This window comes from Athalia rosae, chromosome 3, assembly GCF_917208135.1.
Source record: "Athalia rosae chromosome 3, iyAthRosa1.1, whole genome shotgun sequence".
Taxonomy (NCBI): domain Eukaryota; kingdom Metazoa; phylum Arthropoda; class Insecta; order Hymenoptera; family Athaliidae; genus Athalia; species Athalia rosae.
In genome coordinates, this window is record NC_064028.1 from 11,081,211 (window position 1) to 11,106,889 (window position 25,679).

General features: G+C 37.2%; 5 protein-coding genes across 12 annotated transcripts; 3 read left to right on the top strand and 2 right to left on the bottom strand.

Moving 5' to 3' along the window:
• Positions 1–78: 78 nt before the first annotated feature.
• On the top strand, positions 79–2,505 carry LOC105690100. Of its 2 annotated transcripts, XM_048651898.1 has the most exons (6): positions 80–268; positions 425–631; positions 788–907; positions 1,037–1,287; positions 1,447–1,870; positions 2,256–2,505. In XM_048651898.1, the coding sequence occupies exons 2-5, from the start codon at positions 521–523 to the stop codon at positions 1,859–1,861; spliced, it is 897 nt and encodes a 298-aa protein (XP_048507855.1). In that variant the 5' UTR covers positions 80–268; positions 425–520; the 3' UTR covers positions 1,862–1,870; positions 2,256–2,505. The 2 variants fall into 2 exon arrangements, with proteins under 2 accessions (XP_012263064.2, XP_048507855.1); XM_012407641.3 differs by having other exon boundaries at positions 79–631; positions 2,281–2,505.
• Positions 2,054–10,607, bottom strand: LOC105690097 (WD repeat-containing protein 81). Its single transcript, XM_012407634.3, has 22 exons — positions 10,121–10,607; positions 9,803–9,962; positions 9,452–9,707; positions 9,089–9,251; positions 8,502–8,915; positions 8,223–8,423; positions 8,009–8,154; positions 7,705–7,892; positions 6,600–7,617; positions 6,220–6,516; positions 5,970–6,127; positions 5,206–5,898; positions 4,937–5,112; positions 4,508–4,800; positions 4,220–4,418; positions 3,977–4,151; positions 3,809–3,882; positions 3,408–3,695; positions 2,986–3,279; positions 2,765–2,914; positions 2,564–2,670; positions 2,054–2,480 (listed from the first exon to the last, which is right to left on the bottom strand). The coding sequence occupies exons 1-22, from the start codon at positions 10,334–10,336 to the stop codon at positions 2,249–2,251; spliced, it is 5,898 nt and encodes a 1,965-aa protein (XP_012263057.1). The 5' UTR covers positions 10,337–10,607; the 3' UTR covers positions 2,054–2,248.
• Positions 10,608–10,752: 145 nt separating this feature from the next.
• LOC105690109 (structural maintenance of chromosomes protein 6) lies at positions 10,753–17,642 on the top strand. 2 transcript variants are annotated; one of them, XM_012407655.3, is made up of 20 exons: positions 10,753–10,888; positions 11,113–11,283; positions 11,358–11,553; positions 11,644–11,796; positions 11,857–12,101; positions 12,206–12,325; positions 12,414–12,544; positions 12,678–12,878; positions 12,996–13,192; positions 13,304–13,450; positions 13,541–13,725; positions 13,796–14,106; positions 14,196–14,415; positions 14,525–14,695; positions 14,777–14,964; positions 15,027–15,192; positions 15,299–15,412; positions 15,499–15,696; positions 15,838–15,971; positions 16,057–17,642. In XM_012407655.3, the coding sequence occupies exons 2-20, from the start codon at positions 11,182–11,184 to the stop codon at positions 16,094–16,096; spliced, it is 3,219 nt and encodes a 1,072-aa protein (XP_012263078.2). In that variant the 5' UTR covers positions 10,753–10,888; positions 11,113–11,181; the 3' UTR covers positions 16,097–17,642. The 2 variants fall into 2 exon arrangements, with proteins under 2 accessions (XP_012263078.2, XP_012263077.2); XM_012407654.3 differs by having other exon boundaries at positions 10,858–11,019.
• LOC105690111 (MFS-type transporter SLC18B1-like) lies at positions 17,612–21,819 on the bottom strand. 6 transcript variants are annotated; one of them, XM_048651883.1, is made up of 13 exons: positions 21,701–21,819; positions 20,633–20,986; positions 20,430–20,529; positions 20,291–20,364; positions 20,068–20,235; positions 19,927–19,995; positions 19,768–19,858; positions 19,503–19,642; positions 19,219–19,412; positions 19,039–19,134; positions 18,852–18,926; positions 18,509–18,756; positions 17,612–18,425 (listed from the first exon to the last, which is right to left on the bottom strand). In XM_048651883.1, the coding sequence occupies exons 2-13, from the start codon at positions 20,948–20,950 to the stop codon at positions 18,265–18,267; spliced, it is 1,734 nt and encodes a 577-aa protein (XP_048507840.1). In that variant the 5' UTR covers positions 20,951–20,986; positions 21,701–21,819; the 3' UTR covers positions 17,612–18,264. The 6 variants fall into 6 exon arrangements, with proteins under 6 accessions (XP_048507840.1, XP_048507837.1, XP_048507839.1 ...); XM_048651880.1 differs by lacking the exon at positions 21,701–21,819 and adding an exon at positions 21,194–21,621; XM_048651882.1 differs by lacking the exon at positions 21,701–21,819 and adding an exon at positions 21,179–21,621.
• Positions 21,820–24,197: 2,378 nt separating this feature from the next.
• Positions 24,198–25,648, top strand: LOC105690105 (ADP-ribosylation factor-related protein 1). The gene is made up of 5 exons (XM_012407650.3): positions 24,198–24,440; positions 24,532–24,702; positions 24,846–24,927; positions 25,174–25,345; positions 25,432–25,648. Exons 1-5 carry the CDS (start codon positions 24,348–24,350, stop codon positions 25,529–25,531), a joined length of 618 nt encoding a protein of 205 aa, XP_012263073.1. The 5' UTR covers positions 24,198–24,347; the 3' UTR covers positions 25,532–25,648.
• Positions 25,649–25,679: the final 31 nt, after the last annotated feature.

The window sequence follows — 25,679 nt, forward strand, 5'->3', positions numbered from 1 at the left end:
TTAATGACGAGTTCCTTGCGTAATTGTTATCCTACAATGCATCGTCATTCGGTTGGAAAGCACCCGCTTCCTAACTTTACCATCGCGTTGTGCCGTGAGACGGACCTCGAACGATTTATTGGAAGTTATATTTATCTACTATCAGATAATAGGATTACTGAAACTGTTGTTACTGGTGTATATTCCCAGCCCGTATTGTCTGGGGCAAAGAGTATTCTTCAGCCTGGGCATCTGATTTAACCATATACGTCTTCGGATTTAACACCGAGTAAGAAGTCGACGTTACTTGACACATTTCGTCACTAGCTGACAGCAAGCTGACTGAACTGAACAGACGATAATAGGGAACAATTGAGAAATAATGATCTAACAATAAAGGAAAACGAACACAGTGTTATTTAATTGAACTACTTTTTGGCTCAAGAATCATTGTGCAAGTATTTGGAGAGGTATAATTCTCATGAATTCATGGTCCAGCAATTGAATTGTACCTTCCAAATTTTATCCGCATATCGCACAAATGCCGTTAGAAGAGAACAACGATTCTGGAGACATTTTACAACCCATTCCTTTCGAAGAATGGCCTCTGCTTCAAAATTATTTCAAAGATGATTGGCCGACATATTCACACGTGAGTTAAAAACTCAGGAGGTAGCTTTTCCAATTTATTTTTTGGGGCCATCTGTAATTTTTGATAATGTATGGTGTATTAATATATTATAATAGATGAGAGCGAATGGATCACAATCGAGTTTATAAGTAATCTAGATCATCAATACACTTTCAGTACTATTACTGGATTGACAACAGTATAAAATGGAAGAAACTGTCTCCAAACCTGGACTTACAAATCTACTCCATACAAGGAGATTATCAACTCGATGGAACTTTCGTGGGAATATCAAATGTGAGTTGTCTTTTGAAAGTTGTAAATGCCCTGCCTAATTTTTAACAACAGAATCAAACATAAAAATTCAAAAATAAGAATTGCTAACAAATGTACCACAAATTGGTTGAATTTTCGTATATTCGATAGATTTCAACACCAATGCTCTGGGTTTTTACGACTGACAAATCAGAGGAAAAATTTCGTGAAGCACTAATTAAATCCAATCGATTAGACTGGAGCAAACATATTACATTTTGCGCAGTTCACGAACACGTCATACCAATTTTAAATTTGGCACTAGACTATCTAAAACTTAACCGAGGGATTGAAAAGGCTTTAGACATACCAGGCAGATTTCGTTTCAAATCTGCCAATGACGCTGTAAAAGTAGAAGTAAGGTATGTATAAATGACCTTCTATGAACAGCGTTTGTACAATTACTCAACAAGTGTCAACAATTCTAAAGTTATCCGTAATGTAGACATTTGAAACCAATTTATTACAATTACAAATCATTAAGTACTTTTACTGCTTATGTAACATTATTAAATTAACAGGGTGCCCGACGACTGTTATTTGGGTAAGCTGAATCTATCTCATGTCCCTATAATAAATTCGTTGTGGCCACATACCAACAAGGAAAACCCAGAATCTTCAATGAAATACTTCAGAGCTATAGTTATGTGGAACAAGGGTTTAGGACTCTTCTTGAAAGAAGGAGATGTGCTAGTATCTTGGGCTCTTCAATCCGATTGGTACGGTTTTTTAGCACTTCAGACTCGAGATGAGTACCAAGGAAGAGGCTATGCCAAAGTTATTATTAATGCTTTGGCCAAAGAGCTCGGAGAGGAAGGAATAGATCCGATCTTGTCTATAGTAGATGGCAACACACGTTCTGCACATGTGTTTGATTCTCTGGGCTGGAAACCAACTAATGGTTCAACTTGGATAACTACAAAAGCGCTTCCATGACCTTGACAGGTAATGAACCGTGGAGTATAGATTTCATAATACAGATATAAAGCTCAAGGAAGATTGGTCGATATCGCAAAGTGCTTATCATGATCCATGTTGCCAGAAATATCACCTGAACACTGATATTTTCCAGTTACCAACTGCGCTCGTTTCAAAGGTCGTTAAGATATCCTAAAATATTGAGCACTGTTACAATTTACTCCATCTAGTTAGAGCGCATGTATAATTTGATATTCGGAATAAATATTCACAGAGACCACGCCATAGACCAAACCTACGAACGTACGAGATTGTGTTTTCATTTATCAGATTTATGTCAAAATTGCTGCGCAATGATGTTGACTGATAATGATGAGATGTATCATTGTATATTTCATTTGATATTCAACAGAGCAATGAAATTCCTCCATTGTCAGCCCCTAATAGGAGAAGACGATTCAACGGAAGTAAAGTCATCGCAGTAAGAACTCCTTTGAATGTATCCGATCGTAGTTTGGTGGAAGAAAATGATGCTGTTGTTTCTACTGACGTATGAACACCGATTCTATTCGCAGTTGTTGCTGAAATCAATTCCTGTTCGTATATGGATAAACAGTGTACCGGTTCTGTGGTGCCTCTGAAATAAAAGGTCGAAAACTGTTTTCAGGGATAATTCTTAACGATTAACAATACTACATGCTATGCAATTGTGGTCCTCACTTCAGATGAAATTTTAATTTTCCATCAACTGCACTCCATACTGCGATAGATTGATCCAAAGAAGAACTGATGATAGTCGTATCGTTCAACGCTTCTAGTTGTAATACCTGAAAGTAATTTCAAAACGTGAAATAGCTTGTAAAGAGTGTAATACCACAAATGTAATGACCCAAACATATAGTCATCTCGACAGAAACATACTTCACACTCATGTCCTTTCCACGATGCGATTATGAGTCCGGTACGGATGTCTAAAATTGTAAGAAAACCAGATGCCTGACCCATAGCTATCCAATGTCCGCTGGGACCAACTGCAATGCATCGAATCAACCCGGTAGGATTCATTGATACCTAACAGCAAAAGAATATATTCAATTTTACATAATCACGAATATATACACGACCTTTCACTGCTCTCTTACTTTCATTTCATTGACGTATTGGAATGTTCTGCAGTCAATTACTCTCAACGTTATATCTGTAGTTGCAGCAAGCAACATTGTCGATGGTACAGGACAAGCAGCTAGAGTGTTAACAGGTGCTGGTCGAACACACTCCGGCACCCCTAGTAGAGATCCCATGAACGGATCCCAACAATGAATGGATCCGTCGCATGTAACAGCATATCTCAGAGATTCCAAAAAAGTTAAGGCAAGGATCGACTTTTTATGCCCTGTATAAGTATACTGACACTGTGATATCGCACTGCCATCTCCCTGTAGAAAAAAAAAACTATTTGCAATATAGAAATGCAGACATTTGGATTATATTAGGAGGATTGTCCAAAAATCTTATGAGATACTAGCAACTAAAAGAATTTTAAAATTAATTGAAGCTTCATTACCTGGCTTCTGAGACTCCAAAGTTTTACACTCTTGTCCCTACCGCCACTCATAAAGCTGTTTTCATTGTCTAGTACATGAAGACATCGTACGCTATTCGTATGCCCCGTAAAAGTTTGAAGCTTTATCTGCTTTATATTGAATCTAGTATCTTTGTCGGGCCGACCAATTTCGTGCTCCCAGTATGCCAACCAATTACCTCGGAGATGCCGACTAGTAGACATCATCTCTCTACTAACAGGTGACATACATTCTCCAACAGACTGGGATTGCGGTGATGGAGATTCCCTCTACGAATCATAAGCAACATTGGTATTTCAATCAGATGAAAAACAAAAAAAAAATTCAATCTGCTTCAAAAGTAGGAAAATGGGAATGCGATAAAACTATCGATTGATCTTACTTGCACTTCAATACGGTTTCCGATGATAGAAATATTTCCGAAGCTTTCCGGTTGTTTTCTATCCGGACTTATATCTGCCGAGGTAAAATCAGAGGAATGTACTTACATGTATGATGGTTTGCACGCCTTGAATAACATTCTGTGTAGGATAACTATGTAGAGACGTACCCATATTAGAACCAAGAGGTTGACTCTCTTGTTCATATTCGCAACAGAGATTTCTTATTAACTGGTGATTCTTTAAGATCTGCTCCATCCCATCATCTCCAATATAACGATAAAAAGCTACATATGACTTATGCGCCAACTCTGAAGTGAATACCGACTTTAGTTCGTCGAGTGCCTGCATAATTTTGGGAATAATGAATCGTTCGAATCCATGATTTTTTATAAGCGAATAAAATGGTTCACCTTGTTTCTTTGAGAGTCAACCATTCCGCAACTTTCAACTATTGGAGGTGAGAAAGAATCTGCTATTTCATCACCAGCACCGGTACGGACTTCACAAATACGTGTCGGTGTTCCGATCACAGCCCATTCCTGTGTTGTACCATCTTGCAATACTTCAAAGTAACTACTTTCCTCATACGATTCGCTATTTGCCGTAGAACTATACAGGCAAAGCATACATAGAATAGATTAGTTGCAAGTACCTTGCAAAGCATTACTTTCATTTCCAAGCAGACTATTCAACTCTACCTGGTTGGAATATTTCTCTTCACAGAACTAGCGATCTTCTGTTCGATATCTTCTACAAATACATTTTGACTAACTTGCTCATATGCCTTGTCAAACGCTAAGAAAAAGCGTTGGATAGAGACTGCTATTTGAGTTTTACTCATCTCTGATCCCAATCTTTGACTTAGGCAAAATGCCACAGCTATATATTTATCTGCCAATGCACTGCGGGCAATTGTGCCATTTGGAAAAGTATAACGAGTCGTTGAAAGTATTCTAACAGCTGGATGTAAAATGGACCTGAGTATGATTTCCTGAAAGCATGCCAACAAATAATGAAATTTATTTTGGGACTCTGTCTTTGTGTTTTGTCTGTAAGAAACCAGATTCACATTTGAACAACATGCTTATCACAGATGATTTTAGCCTTTTCAAAATGACTTTACTCACGTGCAGGGCATCCATTAAAGCAGAGTCACTCAGAAATGCTATTATATGTGTCAAAAGAGCTAGACAAGATACTAAGCCACCCTCCAAATTTGGAGTCAACTTGCGTTTGCACAAAGCCAATAATTCCACCATGTGACCAAGGTATTGAAGTAAAATAATTTGCTCTCCATACAGGCCTGAAATTAGTGAGGACAGTTTATGGCTTGTAAATTCAATTCAAAGATGCCGTTAAGCTTGTAGTAATTCATGAAATCTTATATTTTACACACCTGCAATCGCAGTAAGGCATTCAAGAACCTTGGTTGCATTTTGATCCCCTACCAAAGTCGTCTTTGACCATCTGCACTGCCCCGTTAGATCAATCTCATCCTCAGGCAAGGGTTGCAGGTTTTCTGTGCCCGTGTAGCACAAGGTCAACATCCTGAGAAGGTTCCTTGAGAGATAACGAGCTGTCAAAACTGGTCCCAACCGATGGGACAGCCAAATCACAGATTCTGCACTCATTTCAGATACTTTGCAATCAATCGGAACTATCTTAGCCAAGGGCAATTCCATCTGTGCCACTTCCTCATTGTCTGTGGTTTCCAGCAGGTCGTCAGTTTCACAGTGTGAAATAAAACCTTTTTCACTGTCAATATTTGTTGTGCCTAGGCTATCGACAGTTTTATTTCCTAGAGCAATGTTACCTACGTATGAATTACTGCCCATTGGTATATCTTCGCTAGAGGTTTTGCTTCCAACATGACAACCTATACTGTTAAATCCAGTTACTAATTTACCACCCTCGGCTCGTCTGGGTATAGGTATCGTCGGAGACTTCATGCTACCAGGTGGTGAATTTTTAGTCATATCTTCGGACAGATCATTCAGACTTAGATTCAGTTCCAGATGTACATCTATATTATAGGGTACACCAGCCGTAGAAGAGGGAGAGCTTTCTTCTGTCTCTAAAACGAAGACTTCTGTAAATAGTAAATTACTATGTAGTGTTGAAATTTCAATCGATATACCATGAGATTATTAGAAGTGATACCTTCTATCTCATTGTCATTCATTGGCAATATTTTATTGTCATTGCTCGGCTGGCCGACTGAAGTTGAGCCGTTTCTATCAGAATCACACGAAGAATCCTCATCCAATGGCGATAACATTGCTTCAGCATCGCTGCAACTGCCACTCAGGTCGCAACTTCTACAAAATGATTTGAAATTTTGCGGATATTAGTAACAATGGATTAGAAGTTATCGGAAACATTAGCAAAGTGAATAAGACTCAGTGGTTACTTCAAATTTCCAGTTCGGCAATGATTAAAATTTGTGAGGCTCTGCAAGTCGTCTCTGTAACCTCCTACAGCCTCAACTAGTGGTGTTATAAAATTGTCTAAAAATCGTCGTAGCCCAAGTCTGACCATAAGTTTCAAAAGGAAACTACGGTGATATAATCTAACCGTTCTGTGCTTAGCTGGAGATGCGGAAGACAGAATATCTATTTGAGATTCGTTGTCCATGATGGAACCGTTTTCATACAGCTTAACAATGGGGTCTAATAGGGCTGCTGCAGAGTGCTTTGGACCAATAACCCTTAAAATAATATAACATTTTTTTAGAATTCATGAAAAGTCCCTTCACCCATGGCAAAGTATTACAGGATACGGAATACTTACTTAGCAATGGGGTCAAATAAATACCAAGCTGCTAAAACAGCGCAGTATGGTTCCTCCATTATTTGACGAATGTGTGGCACTATTAATTCCAGATAAGCTTCGGATGTGGCACCCATTTCGGGGAGAAGATCTTCCAAATCTCTTGCTATTGCTTTAACTTTACACTCACTGATTTTGCAGAGATATTGCGTACGAGTAAAGGACATCAAGTCACTATCTTTAGCTGCATGTGTGACCAGATTCAAACTTTGAACGAGACTGTTATATTCTTGCAGCATTTCAACAATACCAAATAATCGCTGAAAGTATTTAGGAAATGGAAATAAGCTCCCGGATAAAATCGACTGCAGCAACTGATGGGCAGACGGTGGAGGTAAACCTATGTTTGTTACAGTCAAATAACGAAACTGTGGGCTATTTAAATTGGCAGTGGTATTGCTTGTTTCCATATTTTCTAGATTGTAGCTTTTGGGTATAACATCGGCCTGGAGCAACAATGCTACTGCATTTCTCACACATCTCGGCAAAGCATCTGGGGATGCTTTCAACAGGCTTAAACACGAGGTGAATCTTTCACTGAACGTCATACGACCAGCTTTTGCCGAGGCTCTAAGCTTCGAAGAAAGGAATATTTCGACTATCAGACATCCGAGTATTTGTTGTTCTTTAATCCGACTAGATGCAATAATCTGTTTGTAATTTGCTGAACTATCATGGGTCGTCAAACTTGGTTTGTACATTTGATGAGTTGCTTTGTTCAGAAACGCATACGTCGTTTCTACCTGAATAAGCGCCGCTACAGGATTGAAATCTTTTGGGAGAATAATTTGCCCCAATGATTTATCAGACTTTAGAGTTTCATCTGGAGCAAGTAAGGAACCACGAGACCGACTCAGCAAGCGGCTTAAAGCCATTGGCGAAGACCTAGAAGGGTTTGCATTTGCTACAGATTCGTCCTCTTCAATACCTGAACTGTGCCCTTCGTCTTCACTAATTCTTTCTCCGGAACGATCATTTTCTGTAAAAACCACAAAGAATTACTAGCAAATTGGGCGAATAATCCAATCACAACGATTCTGTTTTTTTTGTCACATGAATTACATACTTATCTTCTCTCGGAAATTGGTTTTCTGCAGACGAGGTGGAGTTTTACTCCAATATGGAGAAGGCACTATCTTTTGTGGATGTGGTAAACTAAATAATTGCACTATGCCTGAATTTGTGAGGTTTTTGTGGTTATCCACTAATTGTAAGCAAACATTTTTCGACTTTACCGCAGCTAATCCCGACAACCTGAAAAGCAAGGTAGAATGTGTTGCCAAAACTTGAAGGAATTATAAATTTATACTTCAATTATGATAATGAGAGAAAAATTTCGAAAACGTATGATTGTAAAAGTCGTTCCTTACTTATAGCCAAATGTGAGATCGATCCAGTGATGTAATCTTTCAGAAACATATAAGCTCTCCAAAGCTTCTCGATGCTTTTCCACAAAGTCTTCCGGCGATGTTGCCCAGGCTGGAATTTCCAAATCTGGGAGATCTTCGTGAATGGACTGCAAAGAAAGAACAATTTAGGATATTCGTAAAATAATTTGCACATAAAAATTTGAGGTGTCGTTACTTTGAACACATTGGGATCCGTGAAAAATTGTGGAATGCATTCGTCTGGACTCCAATGATGTAATCTTTGGATAGACGCAGGATACTCCCAAGGAACCCACTGCGGCCTTACATGCTTGCACAAAACAGACCGGGTGTAACGTCGAGAAAGATAGACGTAATAAGTTATCTCTGAAAGAACATCCGAAACATGGTGTCCAACCTATACGTAGAAGTATGAGTGGTCTGTTTGAAGGTTCTATTCAAAACATCGATACGTTAGTATATTAACACAACAGACCTCAGTCACATGCGAGTCAAACGTGAGATCCAACTGTCTATCTCCTTTGTTGAGACGGAACTTCGATTTTGTAAGATCCCGCCAATTTCCACCACAACGTGATGTAAAGTCTGTTACCCAAGGCATGACATGATGACAAGATGGATCTCCGTATCTCCTTCCAGCTACGTTGTTCAGTGCAGTTAAATAATCAAAATTACTTATTTTCCCCTGTACCCACATTTCGCACAGCTTATCAATGTTCTCATTCATTCCAAACATCGGGCTACAAGAATTTTTACTGTGCTCATATGACACTTTTGTGTCTTTGCTATGGTCGTAACACTTGGACTTTCGTTGACTATGAATATTTGTCAAGTTTCCGCACTCGTGTTGTGGTTTTAAATATACATTGTCACTTATTTTTGGCAGGACCTAATGGAGTTACAAGGACGTGATTAATTCGTTCCAACAGGTAACAAATGCAGAAAATGAATAAATTAGAATTAGAATTAATTGACACTGAGCTCTATAGGGTACTATCAAAGTGTGATAAAATTATTTCTGCATGATGTATTTAAGATTATCAAAAAGAATTAATAAATTACCTGAATAGTAAAATTATCAGTCAGCAAGATGTCTCTTAGTGTTATCTCTCCAAGTGCTAGTCCTCTATCATGCATGTCTCTCAGTAGACGGAGTAACTGGTAGACAATAAAAAGCGGTTTGCTGTGACTCGAAGATAATGCTGCTGGACTGTATGTCACTGATCTGTAACCAACCCATCAAAAAAGCATGCTAAATAAATAATGCTTTATTAAAAACTAAATAAAAAGCAGTAAAATACAACACATTAGAATCCTTCACCAAAAATACTTTGTGAAATGTTTACAGTAAAATTTTCAGGAATATAATCACTTTTCAATTGGTTCAAATATAATTGTAGATTTTTATAAAACGACATAGCTTACTCTTGAAGGGAATATTTAGCAGTCTGTTCATGCATTGTAATGAATGTAGAGGCCGTTTCCACTATCAATAATGCTGGTAATAAGTTACAGTGTGGATCCCAACTAGACCCGGGTGTCACTGTTATAATACTGCCATCCTGAAGTTGCACCATAGGGCAGCCATACATGCGATTAATGATATCTTTCATTACAGCCACATCGCTACTGGTTGCTGTTATATTAGACTGCTCTTTATGCTCAGCTGGGTTCCATCTGCCTATAAATATTCAATTTTCATCAGAAGTTGTTGCCAGAAAGTTTGCATAAGAAAATACATGAGCAAGAAAGATGAATCTTGCTGACTTTACATACTGTAATACTTTTTGTATGCTTCTTTCCATAAATTGTGGTGATTCGTTTCCATAACATAGTGTAGAAGTTGAGGAAATGTTAGCTCAGATTCTGTTTTTCCTTGTCCTAAATTCCTTGCTCTTGGTAGTGGAATTGCATTTCTGTGCTGTTTTTGGTAAACCTGTGGAAAATTTTTTTAAAATGTCGCACCATTAAGTTGACATTGGCAAAAAAGTAGATTTACAGAAATAATTTGAATCGTAACTATTTTTAAGTGAGTTTCAGTGAGCTGCAGGGATGTATGTTTACTGAATTTGTATTATTGGAATAATTGCTAACCCTAGCATACACTCGTAACCAGCTGGGTCCTAATTCGTTAAGTGACGGTTGAGCTGCAATTTCTTCCAAGGAAAGTTGATCGTGGGTTGCAAATGTAATAGGGCCTACAATAAGTAAATTAGCTAACCAACTTCGGTGAACCGTAATAGATATTCGCCCATTTGCACGGCACATATATTTCTTTGGTACACCAAGTTGCTCGTGGAGTACATCCATATTCAGCTAATGATAATTTAACTATATGAATCTTTGTGTAATGATGAGAAAATTCTTAAGGTCCTATTCATATGCCATTAGTGGATAAACGGTTGTATAAAAATCTCTTGCACTTGTTGGTGATTTTTTTCATTTCTCTAATCATTGTGAGTTCAAATTCGTGTCAATCAGGTTTGAAGACAATGATCCTGGCAATACTGAAAAACAATAGTACGAAGTTTCTTTTGACAGAAGTAGCGCGGAACTGTCAAAATGCTTGCAGCTGGAAGCGAGATCTCGTGTGTAGCGCATGGTCAAAAACCATCTTCTCAATAACCAATTGGCTGTCAAATAAAAAGTTTAATGCGCTTCAACCGTGGAATAATATACATATAGATTTGTGGAATATTCAAAGCTACAATTCGCGACTAGCGGTCGCATTATAATGAGTTTAATAACACAACTACTAAAATTGAATTTCCTTCACCCCGCAGCCTGTAAACGAACTGGCGGGAATCCGTTTAGCTTTTAGCCTCAAGCAGTTGTTACGTGTGTTTAGGCGTGGTCAGAAGGGTAAATGAAATTTTGCGCGTCAATCTTTTTACAAGTATTTATTGTCAAGAATTTGTAGCGTACAATCACATTAATCAGTTATGGAGAATAGTTCTTCTATTGTTCCACAACAATCCTACAAACAATTACAAGTTCGTCATAGCAACCGACTTAGTTAAAATAATAACGCACATCGCACATCACAAATCGTAACCCTAACCTAACTCGAGCTCTGTTTTTCCCAGATAAATTTGTCGGTATATCATCAAAGATCTTAGTTCCCTTCAGATCTCATTAACCTTCTTCCATATGAAATGGCTAATGAAACGAGGAGAAAAAGAAAAACTGCTGATCCTAACGATCAAAATGCGAAGCGCACCAAAAGCTCTTCTGATACTCAGAATTCAGAGCCAGATGTGAGTACTTTTTGCAAAATCATAAACGCTGTTTTGTGCTTTATTATAACGTGCCACTCTCTTCGAAATATTAGTCAGAAACTGCAGGGAAGGTGAAGCGAATATTTGTCAGAAATTTCATGTGCCATGATGCTTTGGAAATTATATTAAACCAAAATGTAAACTTCATTGTTGGCCGCAATGGAAGTGGTAAAAGTGCTATTCTAACTGCATTAGTTGTCGGGCTTGGAGCCAAAGCTACTGTTACTAGCCGAGGGACATCCGTCAAAGGTATCTCATCATTGGTTCTCTGTGATTATCATTATTGTCTTTTAATGTGATTAATCATATTCATTGCACTAAACACATTGGAATTTTCAGCATTCATCAAGAAAGGAAAGTCGTCAGCATCTGTAGAAATCTCACTTGTCAATGAAGGAGCACTTGCATATAAGCCAAATGTCTATGGGGACACAATCACAGTTGTACGAACTATAGGATCCAGCTCCGGATATAAATTGAAAAATGCAGATGGTAAGGCAACATTCATCAAAACTGTTTACGCCTGATAACTCATGCAACCCACATTTATAGGTGAAGTAGTTTCTACCAAGAAGGATGAATTAGAACGTATTGTATTAGAGATGAACATACAAGTTGAAAATCCGATTTCCATCCTTAATCAAGATGTCTCAAGGACATTTCTTGTTGCTTCTTCACCCAAAGACAAATATGGTCTCTTTATGAAAGCTACTCATCTAGATAAAATTGGTCAGAACTATAAAGTGGCTCAGAAATTGAGTGAACAGGCTAGACAACGACTGAAAGAGAGTAAACAGGTACTCTTAATAATAATACTCTTGGCCTTTCTTCTTCCGAATCTATTACCGTTGATCTACAATGCCATACAAAACTCTTTGATAGTTCTTACAATTTGTTTCAGCGCTTAAGCGAAGCAAAAAAAGAAATTGATGACTTGCAAAAGAATGTAGATATGTTAGAATCTATTGAAGGTATTCGTGTAAAACATAATGCCATGCAAAACGAACTGCGCTGGTCAAAAGTGAGTATCAAAGTATAATTATAGTAGATATTTTCAAAAGTAGATGTTAGAAATCTTGAGTTCTAAATACGCACGCATCCGATAACAGGCAATTGCGGAAGAACGTAAGCTAGCCAAATCACAAGCAAGCTTCGAAGAGTACCAGAACAAGGTGTTAAACTACGAAGAAGAAATAAAATCAAAAGACATGAAGGAAAAGTTGATAAGGACCAAAATTGCGTAAGATATATTTCACATTTTAATTTATCAACAAAATTGACCGCACGTGGTTTGCGGGTAATCAAAATCTTGACGGCATGATGAATATGTACTTATTCACAATATCTTCACGGTTTTAATTAATTGGTCACAGGGAACTCAAAGAACAAGTAAAACAAATTGAAGCTGAGGCTGTGGGTGGTACAGAAGCATACAGTTCCGCAAGAAAAAATTTATCTGGAAAAAAAGATGCATACTCTGCAAAGGCTAGGGAGTTGAAAACCTTACAAAGTAAAATAAAACGAATAGAACAGGACATTGCTAGTCTGCGTGGAGAAATTCAAAGATTAGAAGCGTAAGTATCATATTTGCAAGTTGTTAGAAATGTTTTATTACCAAAACCCAGCCTTTCCTGTCATTAGTTTCATAGTTCATAATCCAACGATTTAAACGATTAGGAAATAATTTTTAGCGACAGCAATCAAGTTGAAAGTGAGAAACGTGCAGTCAAAGAAAAACTCGACAAGCTCGCAGAACAGTCCGCTGAAGTTGATGCGATGCTGCTGACAAAGAAGACGGATCAAATGCATTTCGATGGAAATAAAAATTACTTAATCCAGGAAGAACAAATTACCAGAGCAGATCTTGATAAAATTGACATTAAAATCAGTAAGTAACATTTTCTGACAATATCTCATGACTCAAACTCAATGATCATTTTTACATAATTATCGCTTTCTTTTCTCGACTCTGATGTATGAACTCTTACCTAACAATTAGGAAATAAGAAGAGGCAGTTGAACGCTCTAAACCAAGAGTTTGGAGGTGCTGTGACAATTTTCGGGCCCAATATGCCTCGCCTATTACAGCGTATTAAAGAAGAGCATGACAGAGGGAAATTTAAACAAATGCCGCGTGGCCCATTAGGTACCCGCATGTCCCATTTCCATATGCTGAGACTCCGTAAATTTAATTCGATTTTTTTCTAACTATGTACTTATTTGTATGCCATTGGAGGACTTCATATAAAAATGATAGATCGTGACTGGGCAGCTGCGGTTGAAAGTTTTCTTGGTGCCAACATTTTGCAGTCGTTTTGTGTGGATAATAGTCAAGATGCAAAAGCCTTGACTAAAATAATGAAAGAAGTATTTCGAGGCGAGAACATTCCCCAAATTATATCCAGCAAATTTTACTACAAGGTATAACATAAATACAGGACTTTAAATTAACGGTATCCCGTTCACTTTTTCATGATAAATCTCCTTGTAGATTCATGACGTAAGCCGTAATTGTACCCGTGCACCTGGATATCAAAATTTATTGGAGGCGATGGAAATCTCTGATCCAGTAGTCGCTAATTGTTTAATTGATCAACGAGAAGTTGAGTGTGTACTACTGATACCCACAAGTAAAGAAGCATCTGAAATGCTATCCGATGTTCATAGAGTGCCAAAAAATTGTCACAGAGCTCTGACGCAACAGGGTGACACATTTTTTCCTGATCCAAACTACAGAAGTTATGGTGGAAGACAAGGCTTGAGGGCAAGATACTTACAAGTATCAACAACAGAAGCAATTAAGTAAGTCAATTCAAATTTCAAATAAAATTTAAAGAAACTACTGTGAAAATGTGTATCAACATGACGCCATTTCAAATGTTTGAAAAAAGGGTGCTAGAAGAAGAACTAGCTATTCTGGAACAGGAGCAAAAAGTTGTTCTCAACCAGCACAAAACTGCTCAAGAAGGCTTACAGCAGGCTAAAATTGACCTTAACAAAGCCAACGAATATGTCGCAAGGCTTAGGGCAAGCCAAACTAAAATCAAAGCCGCCATGAACGAGCTACGTGACAAGTGTACAATTGATGATTCTAATTCCGTAGCTGTTTTTGTGAGTACATAAAAGCAATTCGTTTACATTCAGTAATGTATTGGCCAGAAATGAGAACTTCATATCGCGACGCGTGACCTCAATAATGTGTGTTAACATGTTTGACCAGACCAGCGAAATGAATGAATTACTGAAAAAAGTTGAAACTGATGCAGTGGAAGAAGAACGTTTGAAAGAAGAACTTAAAGAGCTCCAAAATGAACTCGAAACGTCTGAGGTAGAGGTCAGGCGCTGCCGAGATCTTGTACACTGTCTTGACGTAAAACTTGAACCGATCAAAGTACTCATCGTTATTGTACTAAGTATTTATAAATCATCTTTCAACAGTACAGTTTTTGTAAAACGATATCATTTGTTCTAGAAACTGATGATGGATCATGATATGGAATTGCAAACGCTTCGTTTACAATCTCAGCATAGTGAACGTTATTTGATAGAAACTCAACAAGATTTACAGAAAGCTACCGCAGATCTCGAAATACAACAACGGGTCACTGATAAAGCCGTTGCTGATGCAGCTGGAGTGTGTCCTCGAATAAATACACCAAGGTAAGCATTTGTGTTTACTTACTATTGAATCAGATATTAAAACTACTGTTATTTTCATATAGAAACCCAAATGAAATTAATCATAATATACAAGACTTGAAAGCTAATATTGATTCGGTTGAAGAACATTTTGGATCCAAAGAGGAAATAGCTGCAAAATTGGACAGCAAACTAAAAACATACAACAAAATTATGGAATTTGCTACTGCGATTGAGATTAGCAACGATGTAAGTCGCTGTTTTTAATCCCATAGATTACTGCATTCTTGATGTAGTCATATTCAGTCTATGCATACGATTCCGAATAATTTTTATTCCTCTGTCTATTGATTAGGAACAATTAAGACGATTGGAAAAAAGAAGACATCTTTATCAAAAGATGAAAAAACATATTTCCAACAAAGTGCAACATTCTTTCCAAAGTGTACTGGCATTGAGGAAATACCAGGTATATAGTTCGGAGATTTTCATAACCAAACGTATTGCATCCCGAATTTCAATTCACATATACATTGTTGGACATTTTGATCACAGGGTACAGTGAAGATCGATCATGAAAATCGATTACTGAACCTGGAAGTTAATCCCGTGGGTAGCGCAAAGAGAACAACCAATGACGCCAGATCTTTATCTGGAGGTGAAAGATCATATTCCACTGTAGCATTCATTTTGGCATTATGGGACTGCATAGAACTTCCGTTTTATTTCCTTGATGAATTTGATGTATTCATGGTGAGTAATCGTTCAATATTTTATTACGAAGTTTCTAAATCAGGTCTGATGCCCGAATGAATTAAGTTTTAATTCTCCAATTTCAAGCCTGCTGATTCCCTTTACTCATGTGCCGGATATAAAATATGATACGATTTTTAGGACAAAGTGAATCGACGCGTCATTATGGACATTCTCCTTGACCACGCTAAAAGTCACCCAAGAAATCAGTTTACTTTCCTGACTCCTTTAGACACTTCAAACATTTCAGCCGATGATTATGTATCCATACACCAGTAAGTAAAAATTATATTCTGGGGAATCGCCTCTGTCATTTCTGGTATAAATACAGGTGTTGTAATTCCCTTGTTACGCTTTCAGATTAGCAGCTCCAGAAAGGGCTGGAGATGGTGCGAAGTAACGATAAAAAAAAAAAAACGAAAGCAATCTTCATACCAGTGTAAGTAGCAACGTAAAAGCTTGACATGTCTCAAGTACTTCCTAAAGTATTGAAGTTTTAGAGCCTTTATAGAATATGATTGAATTTTTTCAAAGTCGTTTTAAACGAGTCTTTGAATCATATTTTAAGGTTTGATAAACAGCTTTCCGTGCATACTTTAATGCAATAAGAGGTTATTGAATTTACTAAATGATTCTATTTTTATTAAATATAATAATATATTCTCGACTAAGCGTTTCTGTAGTTTGTATGCAGAGTTATTTTTCTAGCGTTTCGCAATATAAGGTTCTTCTCTTTAAGACTAAGATCTAGTACTAAGCAAGTAAATAATATAAACGTAAAAAACGTTTAACACAACCAAAGAAAGTATAGGTACGTGTCATGGGAAATCCCCAAAAATTGAAAATCTGGATAATTGAAATTCTGTTACAATACCATTACTCATTGTCTGCTAATTGCAAACAAATAGAATTGCAAACAAATCTCGAAATAGTTATTTTCTATCAGACTTAGATGGAGTGTTGATTCGATATTGAGACACCAACTGAACGTATCTTTCAATAATAGTTCTTCGTTATTGCGTATTAAGCTTTTGTAAACCAAGGTAATTATCATGAATTCTTATCGGTGACTCGATTAATAATTCAGGTAGTTCTTTTTTCAGGGATTTCATACGAAATAGGTCTTTCAATAAGCAATTCATACATATATTGTTTGTTTATTTAGGTGACTAAGTTCTTTTATTGCTATATTTTGAAAGTGATACTGTTGTTTGGTTGTCTTCAGAGATTGCGTCTATCAATCTCTCATAGTTCGATTCAAAACTATTGCAACACGGTATTAAAATTTGCTCGTTACCAGTCACACCATATTTTTTTCATGGATTAAGAAACTTATTTTTTTTGGCCAAAAAAAAATAATAACAAAACGTTCAAAAAACCTCTTTGATAGGGGTGAGATTTCCGGATACGAATACTCCCTGATTTTATTTATTTTAACACTTTTACGTACCTACTCCTTTTACATTTACTTTTGTTTTTTGTTCTTTTTTAGTATAAGTTTTTGCGAGATTTGCTTTTCTTTTTTTCCTTCTTTATTGAGTTATGTTTTGAAATTTTTCAACTCTAAATAAAGCAGCGATGAGGTGAAAAAATGGAAATTCGTGTGACCATTGTATAAGGATAAAAGGCCATTTTGACAATCGCGGTTGAGAAATAATTATTTTGTGTACCTGATATGTGATCTCCTTCAAGCCTTCTATATTTCTATATTGTTCTTAAAGTCTTCCGAACAGAATAAAATGTTATAAATTTTCTTAGAATCCCCTCTGTACAGCAGTCTTCAATATAATTGACCGCTTACTTGTAACTGTAATACTTACACCTTTTCTACGTTGACTAAAAAGCAAAAGGAGACGAGCTATGTGTTTCAAAAAAGTTGACTGTAAATCTGGAGGAAACAATAATTCACTGCATAGGCACTAAAATATATCGTTTATTGACATGAATTATTTTCTTACATTTCCAACTGCATCGATATCGTGCATATAAAAAATAAATATGTAAACAGTCACGCGTATCTTCGCTCGATTACCTAATGTTGATAGAAATCGAGCTAGTATAAGTTACAATCATAGATACACTCGAGAGATAACATCTTTAATAAACACATCACTGCTATTTTAATATACATCCCGTTCCTGCTCTTTATATTCTGTCAAAGGTTTTGGTTCCCTGATTCAGCTCGCTCGCTCTATTTCATTTCTTTCATTAATTCATTGCGATTCCAACCGTCTCTCATTGATGGGAAGTATAAGTATTAAGTAAGCGTTTGGCGCTACTCTACCTAATATAGGTAACAATAATTCTGACGTTTTATAAATCCATCGTTAGCAGCCGAACATTGTGATAATTTTACGTATAACCACCTGGTAACACGTCAGGAATTAATCGCTATCTCACTCTGAACCAACGACGATCAAAAATCAATTCACCATCGTTATTACAAATTTTTATCTTACTAAGAACTAAATTTTCTAAAACAGAGATCCACTTTCTATTATAGGGCTAAATTACCAGAATCGTATGTGGCCTTAGGATTGCCACGTGCTATAAACTAAACTACAATAATCATACTTCACAGGCTCCGTAAGCTGTAACGTTTACAGTACCTCGAAAATCTGTGACTTCAGTGTTCCAGTCAACATCGTTATTTGGACGATCGGCAGATCTGGAGTTAGCGTAATACCGGGCCTGATCTCGCATATGATCTCCATGGTCGTAAGATCTTTCTGTATATTAAACGGAGATTTGCTATAGCGAGGTATGATCATTTCCTATATTGAAAGCTTGAATAATATCCAGAAACACTTACGTAACAGAGAAGTTTGCTCGTCTTGACCTTGTAAACTTCCAGAGTGTGTAAGTGAACCCGAAGATTGGATTCCACTATCTTTTGAGGTGCTATTACGACTGATGTCTCTTCTATTGCCAGTTTGGAACGAAAAGAACACTATCGTTATTATAGCAAGGCAGATATTTAAACCAGCCATCACAGTCGAACACACTTGGAAACCATATTGTTCAGAAATGAATCCTCCTAGACTGGGGCCAATTACCTCCCTGAAATGGTGATTAACTTTCCAGTAATAGTTGACCTCAATATTCAATCTCTTCAGAATCTTTAATATAAGTATCTCGTCTAATTATATACCTACCCTAATGAATAAGCACAGGACCAAAATCCGGCAACTATACTGTAGGTTGAAAGTTCGTCAGCACAACCCCCGCGGCTGTAAGAAACAAGAATAAATAATTAGAAATTTGTATGAGTAAGTAGGTCTATATTCTGAAGAGATGGTGAAAAGCAGAACTTGTAGAGCAATGTGAAATCTTCAAACTCACATAGCATTGGCTAGAATACTCTGAAAAGATGGGAGCAGAGTAAGAGAAACCGAGACTCCCAACACACATAAAGCGACTATGTTCATCCAGAATATGCTGAAACATAAAAATTCAAGGGCTCGAGATACAAGATATGTTTTTTATGTCAAATATAAACGGCAACAAAAACATCAAACGTACTTTGGGAGGAAAGATACCAAAGATGTCGGTCCAAGCACTGCTAGACCAACTGACGATAGTAATAATCCTGCTGTCATCATCGACCAGTGAGAGTTGGTCTTGTCTGCTAACCAGCCCCAAAAAGGACTACAGATCCCATACAGGGCAGAGAATAGAAGAAAAACCAGGCCCACCTGTTTGGTACTGAGGCTATACTGTGGAAAAAGTGAACAACAATATTTAAATCTTGAAAATTTACTCGACACTAATTAGTTTGGAGAACCTTGTGAATTGGTAATACATACTTGCCGCAAGTGCGGCTCTAAAGTTGGATCCAGAAATGACCATGTGCTGGAGGCGATAACAACCACACTGCCAATCACCAAGACAGCTGGGAGCTTGAGTAATTTGAAACGAGAGCCTCTTCTAATGGGCCTTATGGAATCTTTATAGGTAGAGAGAAGATGGAACAAAAAATTTACTAAATATTGTCCTCCTACAATACCAAACCGAACAAGAAAGGTAGAAAGTCCAGCTAGTGAGTCAAATCAAATCCTTTAAAAAACTTACTATCTGCGGATGGTATGAGGCAAAAATTGATAGGAGCTATAGCCACCAGTATGCCACCCAAAACGTAGAAAGGTAAACCAAATCCACCGATCTATAAAAAATGGTAAAGATTCAATATAAATCAAATGACGCATTGAAAAAATTTAAGAAATAACTCACGGAATACAGTAACCCTCCAATCGCAGGTCCGGTGCTCATCCCAAGTCCGACAAATGTCTCCAGAATTCCCTATTGGATAACCTTTTTTAGTTGAAAAAAATTGAACTGAAATTAATAAGTTATTGACAAAAGTTTGCTTACCAAAACTGCTCCAACATTATCAGGAAATATATCAACTACGAATATATAACCAGCTGTAGAGAATGCACTGGCACCAAGAGCCTCTAGACCTCGTATTATGAAGCAGAAAATGACAAAGGTTTTGTAATCTACAATCGCATCTACAAAACTGGGACAGATATAAAAAAACTACTTCAACTTGCGTTCATAAAATGAATAATGAATTTATGTAAAATTATAGTACCCAAATAAAACATTGCAGACACCAGCTACCATCAGTCCAGAAATGAATAGGAATTTTGCACCAATCCTTGGAAGCTGTAATATGCTGAAATATAGTCACTCCACAGACTTCTTTTAACTGTGTGTAGTACACGTAATACTTGCTATAATTCCAAATATCGGAGCGGAGAGAAACATCATCATTGCATAAAAGCTGAATACTAGACCTGAAATAGATTCCGGCATACCCTTCACTTCCGCCTACAAAAAAAATTAAAAGTGTTGTTAAAACTTCTAACTGGCAAAAACATTGCATAAAGATAAAGTATATGAACAAGTATGAGGGTGATACCCTTAAATTTACCTCTTTGGGAAAAAAGGGTGCCATGATGCTCATTGAGCAAAAACTCACAAAGTCGACAATCGACAGAGTGAGAAGTGCCAGTTTCTGCCTACGATTAAAACTCCAAATGGTAGAGGGACGTGGAGTTCTCTGAGTTCGGAGAAGTCGTTCACGAACCCTCTGAATTTCCGCAGGAGTAGTGGATCCACAAATACTTGCGGAACGCACATGGGATCCTCTTCCTCTTCTTTGTGGCGTCATAGCTTCTGGGCTTTCATCGGAAATGCTTTGCATCCTATTGGATACCTCCGAAACATCTGGTGATTGCTGCACATTCATTTTCTCGTACAAAAGCAAACCCCTCTATGCATGTACCTTCATTGAAATAAGTCTGCGATTATTAATAGTTACAGAAACGGCACAAGCTTCATTATAGAAATAGGGTTATACGGTCCTGAAAGACTTAAAATAGTTGCACAACGTGGAATGCACTAATTTAGAGATCAGGAGATCATCGAATTTGATAAAATGCGATAGAATCTAGGGTATTTATTTACATTCATTTACTTAGTAATCACCAACCATCCTCACCGTCAACGGTATTCAATAATTAGATCTAGCGAAGAAAGACCGGCTTGCGTTTAGTCCAGGTCGTTTCCATGTCCACACCAGAAGTGATTTAAATTGGCATAATAATCAATAATTATGCGAAAACGTACATTGCTTTGCGACGACGCAACATATTCATATGAATTCAAATATCCTTGTAAAATGTGTAAATTTGCTTCTATGGAAATCTCCACGTGGGAAAAACTACACAAAGATACGCCAACTGCGCATCAATTATATCATTAATCACACACTAACTTGCTGGCGATTGGCAGCCGGCCGAAATTCATCGGATAATTCACCCCGAGGATTCGAAAAAAGAATCAACGGAAATGACGAAATCGTCACTCTGCTTATCTCGACTAGATTTATACGTATTACCTATTTACTCGAATCTTTTGAAAATTTCGATTATCAAATGGCGGGACCAAATGAGGGCTACTCAAAATTTGCACTGATTATGAGTTGATAATTACTTACAGCATAACTTACAGCGACAATTTCAATCACTTCTTTGATTGAAAAAGTATAGTAGATTGTCTTGCAGATAATTCTTCTACTCATACACTTCTATTGATGAAAATTAGATCTAACATATAGCCTCAAGAGTTTTCTCCGCGAATGTTTTCCTCATGTAAGTCGGTGAATAATCATTCATTCAAGATCGAGATTACATTCGTTATCTGGTAAACGTAATACTCTTCACTTATGATTAGAAATTGTTTCGTAACTGTACGCCTATCCGAATCGATCGTATCAAGTTTCGATGCTAGATTGATCCCTTGCAATTCCGTGCCAGATAGGACAAAAAAATACGATTTTTTTTTAATTCTTGGGTTTGAAATTGAAAATAGAATTTGAAATTGAATGATCAAATTGCCAGGAAAATGAAGAAATAAATTTTATTTGAATTTCAAACAGATATCAAAAGTGAACTTAAAAAGTACGTCTTCCTTATGATTATTTGTACCGTATCCTTTAAATCACATCCTAGATTACTGTTATGAAACTGACTTTTATTTTTAAACAGATTTAAAACTTCATGTAAGTACTTGTTTCTATTAATTATTTGTACTATATCTTAGAACACATTTGATAATCCTTTTTTTATCTTAAAATTTTTTTTTATCAAAAATAGTAGTCCAAGAGACAAGTCTTCTTTATCTCATATGGAACGTATGTTACCTTAGTTAAAATACATATTGTAAACACTGAGTTGATTCTTCTTACGGTAGTTCCTGTGCACCGTTCCTCCGTTGTGGTTTCTGTTTCAACGACTACCACGACGTGAAATTTGGCGGTTGACATCTACTGGTGAGATGGTGTCAGCAGTTCTGGTAGCGTATTGAGGGATCATCTCTCTCACAATCTCTCTAATGTATGCCTGAAAGTAACAATCAATTTTCATCGAGTCTGCTGGTTTACATTTGTTGCGGCAATTTCATCATATCTTTTCACAAACCTCCACTGCTAGTGTGAGCACTACTTCAACAGGATGTGTTTCTGGAGAGACTGTAGTTTGCGATGATGTGAATGGTATCATTGGCAGCAGTGTTGGCTGTTGCGGTGTTGTCAACTCTGATGACTGTGATGTGTTTGGAGACTCTACCAATTTCTTTACTGCTGAAGTCAACATTTTTGGCATCCTTGCATCTGTTCACATGTTTGAGGACTCTGAGGGTGTCAGAATCTTTGATGGCTCAGTTTCTGTCAACATTTTTGGCAGCCCTGCAGGTTTCAATGACTTTGGTAGATCTGCTGATCCTGACGGGCCTGGCAACTCTGTCAGTTCTGATGGCTTCGACAAACTTGACATTTGCAATGGTGCACATAGTTGCGTAGGCTCTGTCAGCTTTAGCTGCTCCGTTGAATCTGATTTCTTTGGTGAACTTGGCTGCTTTGGCAAGTTTGGGAGTTCTGACATTGACTTAGCTGTAGCCTGTTACTTTTTTTTCAGAGTAGTGGTCTTTGAAGCCAAGGAACCACCCAATGGTCCATGTGCCTCTGTAGATGCATCCTGTGAAAAGAGCAAAAATGATATGCAACATTGATTATGGTAAAACATTGAAAATTACTCACAAAAAAGTTCGGGGCTGGTGGTATTTGCCATTCCTGGGGACAGTAGTAACCTGAACGTGACCTTTAATTGTAAGGCTGTGGTGATTCGTCCCAATTCCAGTATACTCCGGGAGAAGTCTTTGGAAAGTTACGCCGCATTGTTGTCTGAATGGCTGATTGGTATGGCTCTAATGTTACCGGTTACGTGATTGATATCTGAAGTACTGTTATACACTACATATGACATTTAGATCCAATAAAGCTGTCTTCTCATGACTAAATTATGCACTGATAACTGACGCATTCGACTGGATCAAAGGGTTTGGATTCGTATTATTTGTAAAAAAAAAATGTATTTCTTGTTTTGAATAGACGTTCGCAAATCTGTGCCATGAAATTCGCAACCAAGTACGAACCAAAAGTACACATGCTGATATTTGGCCAGGACGTTTCTTCAGTCAACGGCCAGGACAATTACGCATTTATTTTTTTTGCAAATGAGAGGCTGACAATGAGTTGGTTTGATGAATTTCGAAATGGACTACAATGAAGTCAAAAATTTCGAGACATGAGTCGTGTTTTATTAACTTAGTAGATAAAAAACATTGTAGCGATGCTTTAGGTACGTACGTACGGTACAAAACCATACTCACGTGCTGATTCTATCACCTTTCTACCGCTGACTGGATACCAATCTGCAGTCAACACTGCCACAACACTACACAGTGCAAGTAATGTGCAAGTAGTCTTTACGAAGATCCTGCGGTCGTGAATGTGTTGATGTGCAGTGATGTGCGAGCGTTTTTGGGTACACTTTCGTGCAATCCGTGATTAGAATTCATCAAGTCAGATGTCACATGCCTCTTGAAATTCTTCATATTCGAAAATGAAACCGGTCTTGTGATTCGCGCGTTTTACGCAGCCGCGCACGGCAAAGCGCACGGGAAGACAGCTATTATTTTTATCGTGTTTTGGTAGAGCTCAGTGGTTATTAATGACTGAAACAAGGAGCAGCCCTAATTTGTTTGAAATGACATACGATTGATTGTCAAATAGTGAAAATATTGAAATGTATACTTTGCTGAATGGTCTTTACAAGTATCTAGTGCAGAAAGATGAATACTACATTTTGATATTGGGATTGGATAATGCTGGAAAAACGGTAACATGCATATATTTTGATTCCATTTCAGGTTACGTTACGTTTCCTTAGAAAAGATTACCTGCTTCAATCACTGCTTCCGAATTCCCAGACTTACCTCGAAGCGGCTAAAACAAAGTTTACCAAAAACTACAAAGGCATGAATCCCAGCAAAATTACGACTACTGTCGGACTTAACATAGGGAAAATCGATCACGCTGGCGTTAGATTGAACTTTTGGGATCTCGGCGGGCAAGAGGAACTACAGTCTCTGTGGGACAAAGTATTATATCACATTTTTGTTCTTATTAACTCTTGCAATTTTTTCACTAGCTCAAACTCGCCTGTTATTGACAGACAAGAATTGATTGATATGCTCAAAAGCTATTTATAAAGGTAAATTTGTATTTTTTATTTGACTGACAGTACTATGCTGAATCCCATGCAGTCATCTACATCGTTGATTCGTCTGATAGAGAAAGAATACCAGATTCCAAGGAGACCTTTGGTAAAGTGGTATTATTTTTTCAAGCAAATACCGATCACTTGTAGACTTTTCGTAAAGGTCTCTTTTGCTTCTTAAAGTTTGAAATTAAATCTTGATAATAATTACTGTACAGCTTAACTAATTTGACCAAAACGACTTTGTAAGTCCTACTCTAAAGCAGAAGAGATTTTTTTCAGAGGAAATTCAAATCAGGTGATCTGTAGATATTGTAAGAAAGCAAAAATAATTGACATTCAATGTGAGCAGATAGAATGATCTCTTCGGAACATTTAATGGGAGTACCCTTGCTGGTTCTTGCAAATAAGCAGGACGTTCCCGACTGCATGGGAGTTAGAGATGTAAAACCAATATTTAATCAGAATGCACATCTGATTGGAAGGAGAGATTGCATGGTTATGCCAGTTTCTGCGCTCAATGGGTAAACAGAATAACATTTCATATAAGTATATGGCCAAGTTCATGTTGCTACGAAATTAATAATGCAAACATGAATACATATTCAAGTGACGGGGTAGATGAAGGAATACACTGGCTGGTTGACTGTATCAAACGAAACAATGATGTTCGACCACCTCGTAATCAAGATGACAATGGCCTGTCGTAGCAACAATACATTCAGGTGTGATCCTATATTAAATTATTAAATTAAATATGAGTATTTTGTACATTTCCAACAATAATCTGTTATTAATATTATTTTTATTATCATTATTTACAACAATCACATGGCTCTTAATTCAGAATCTGCAATA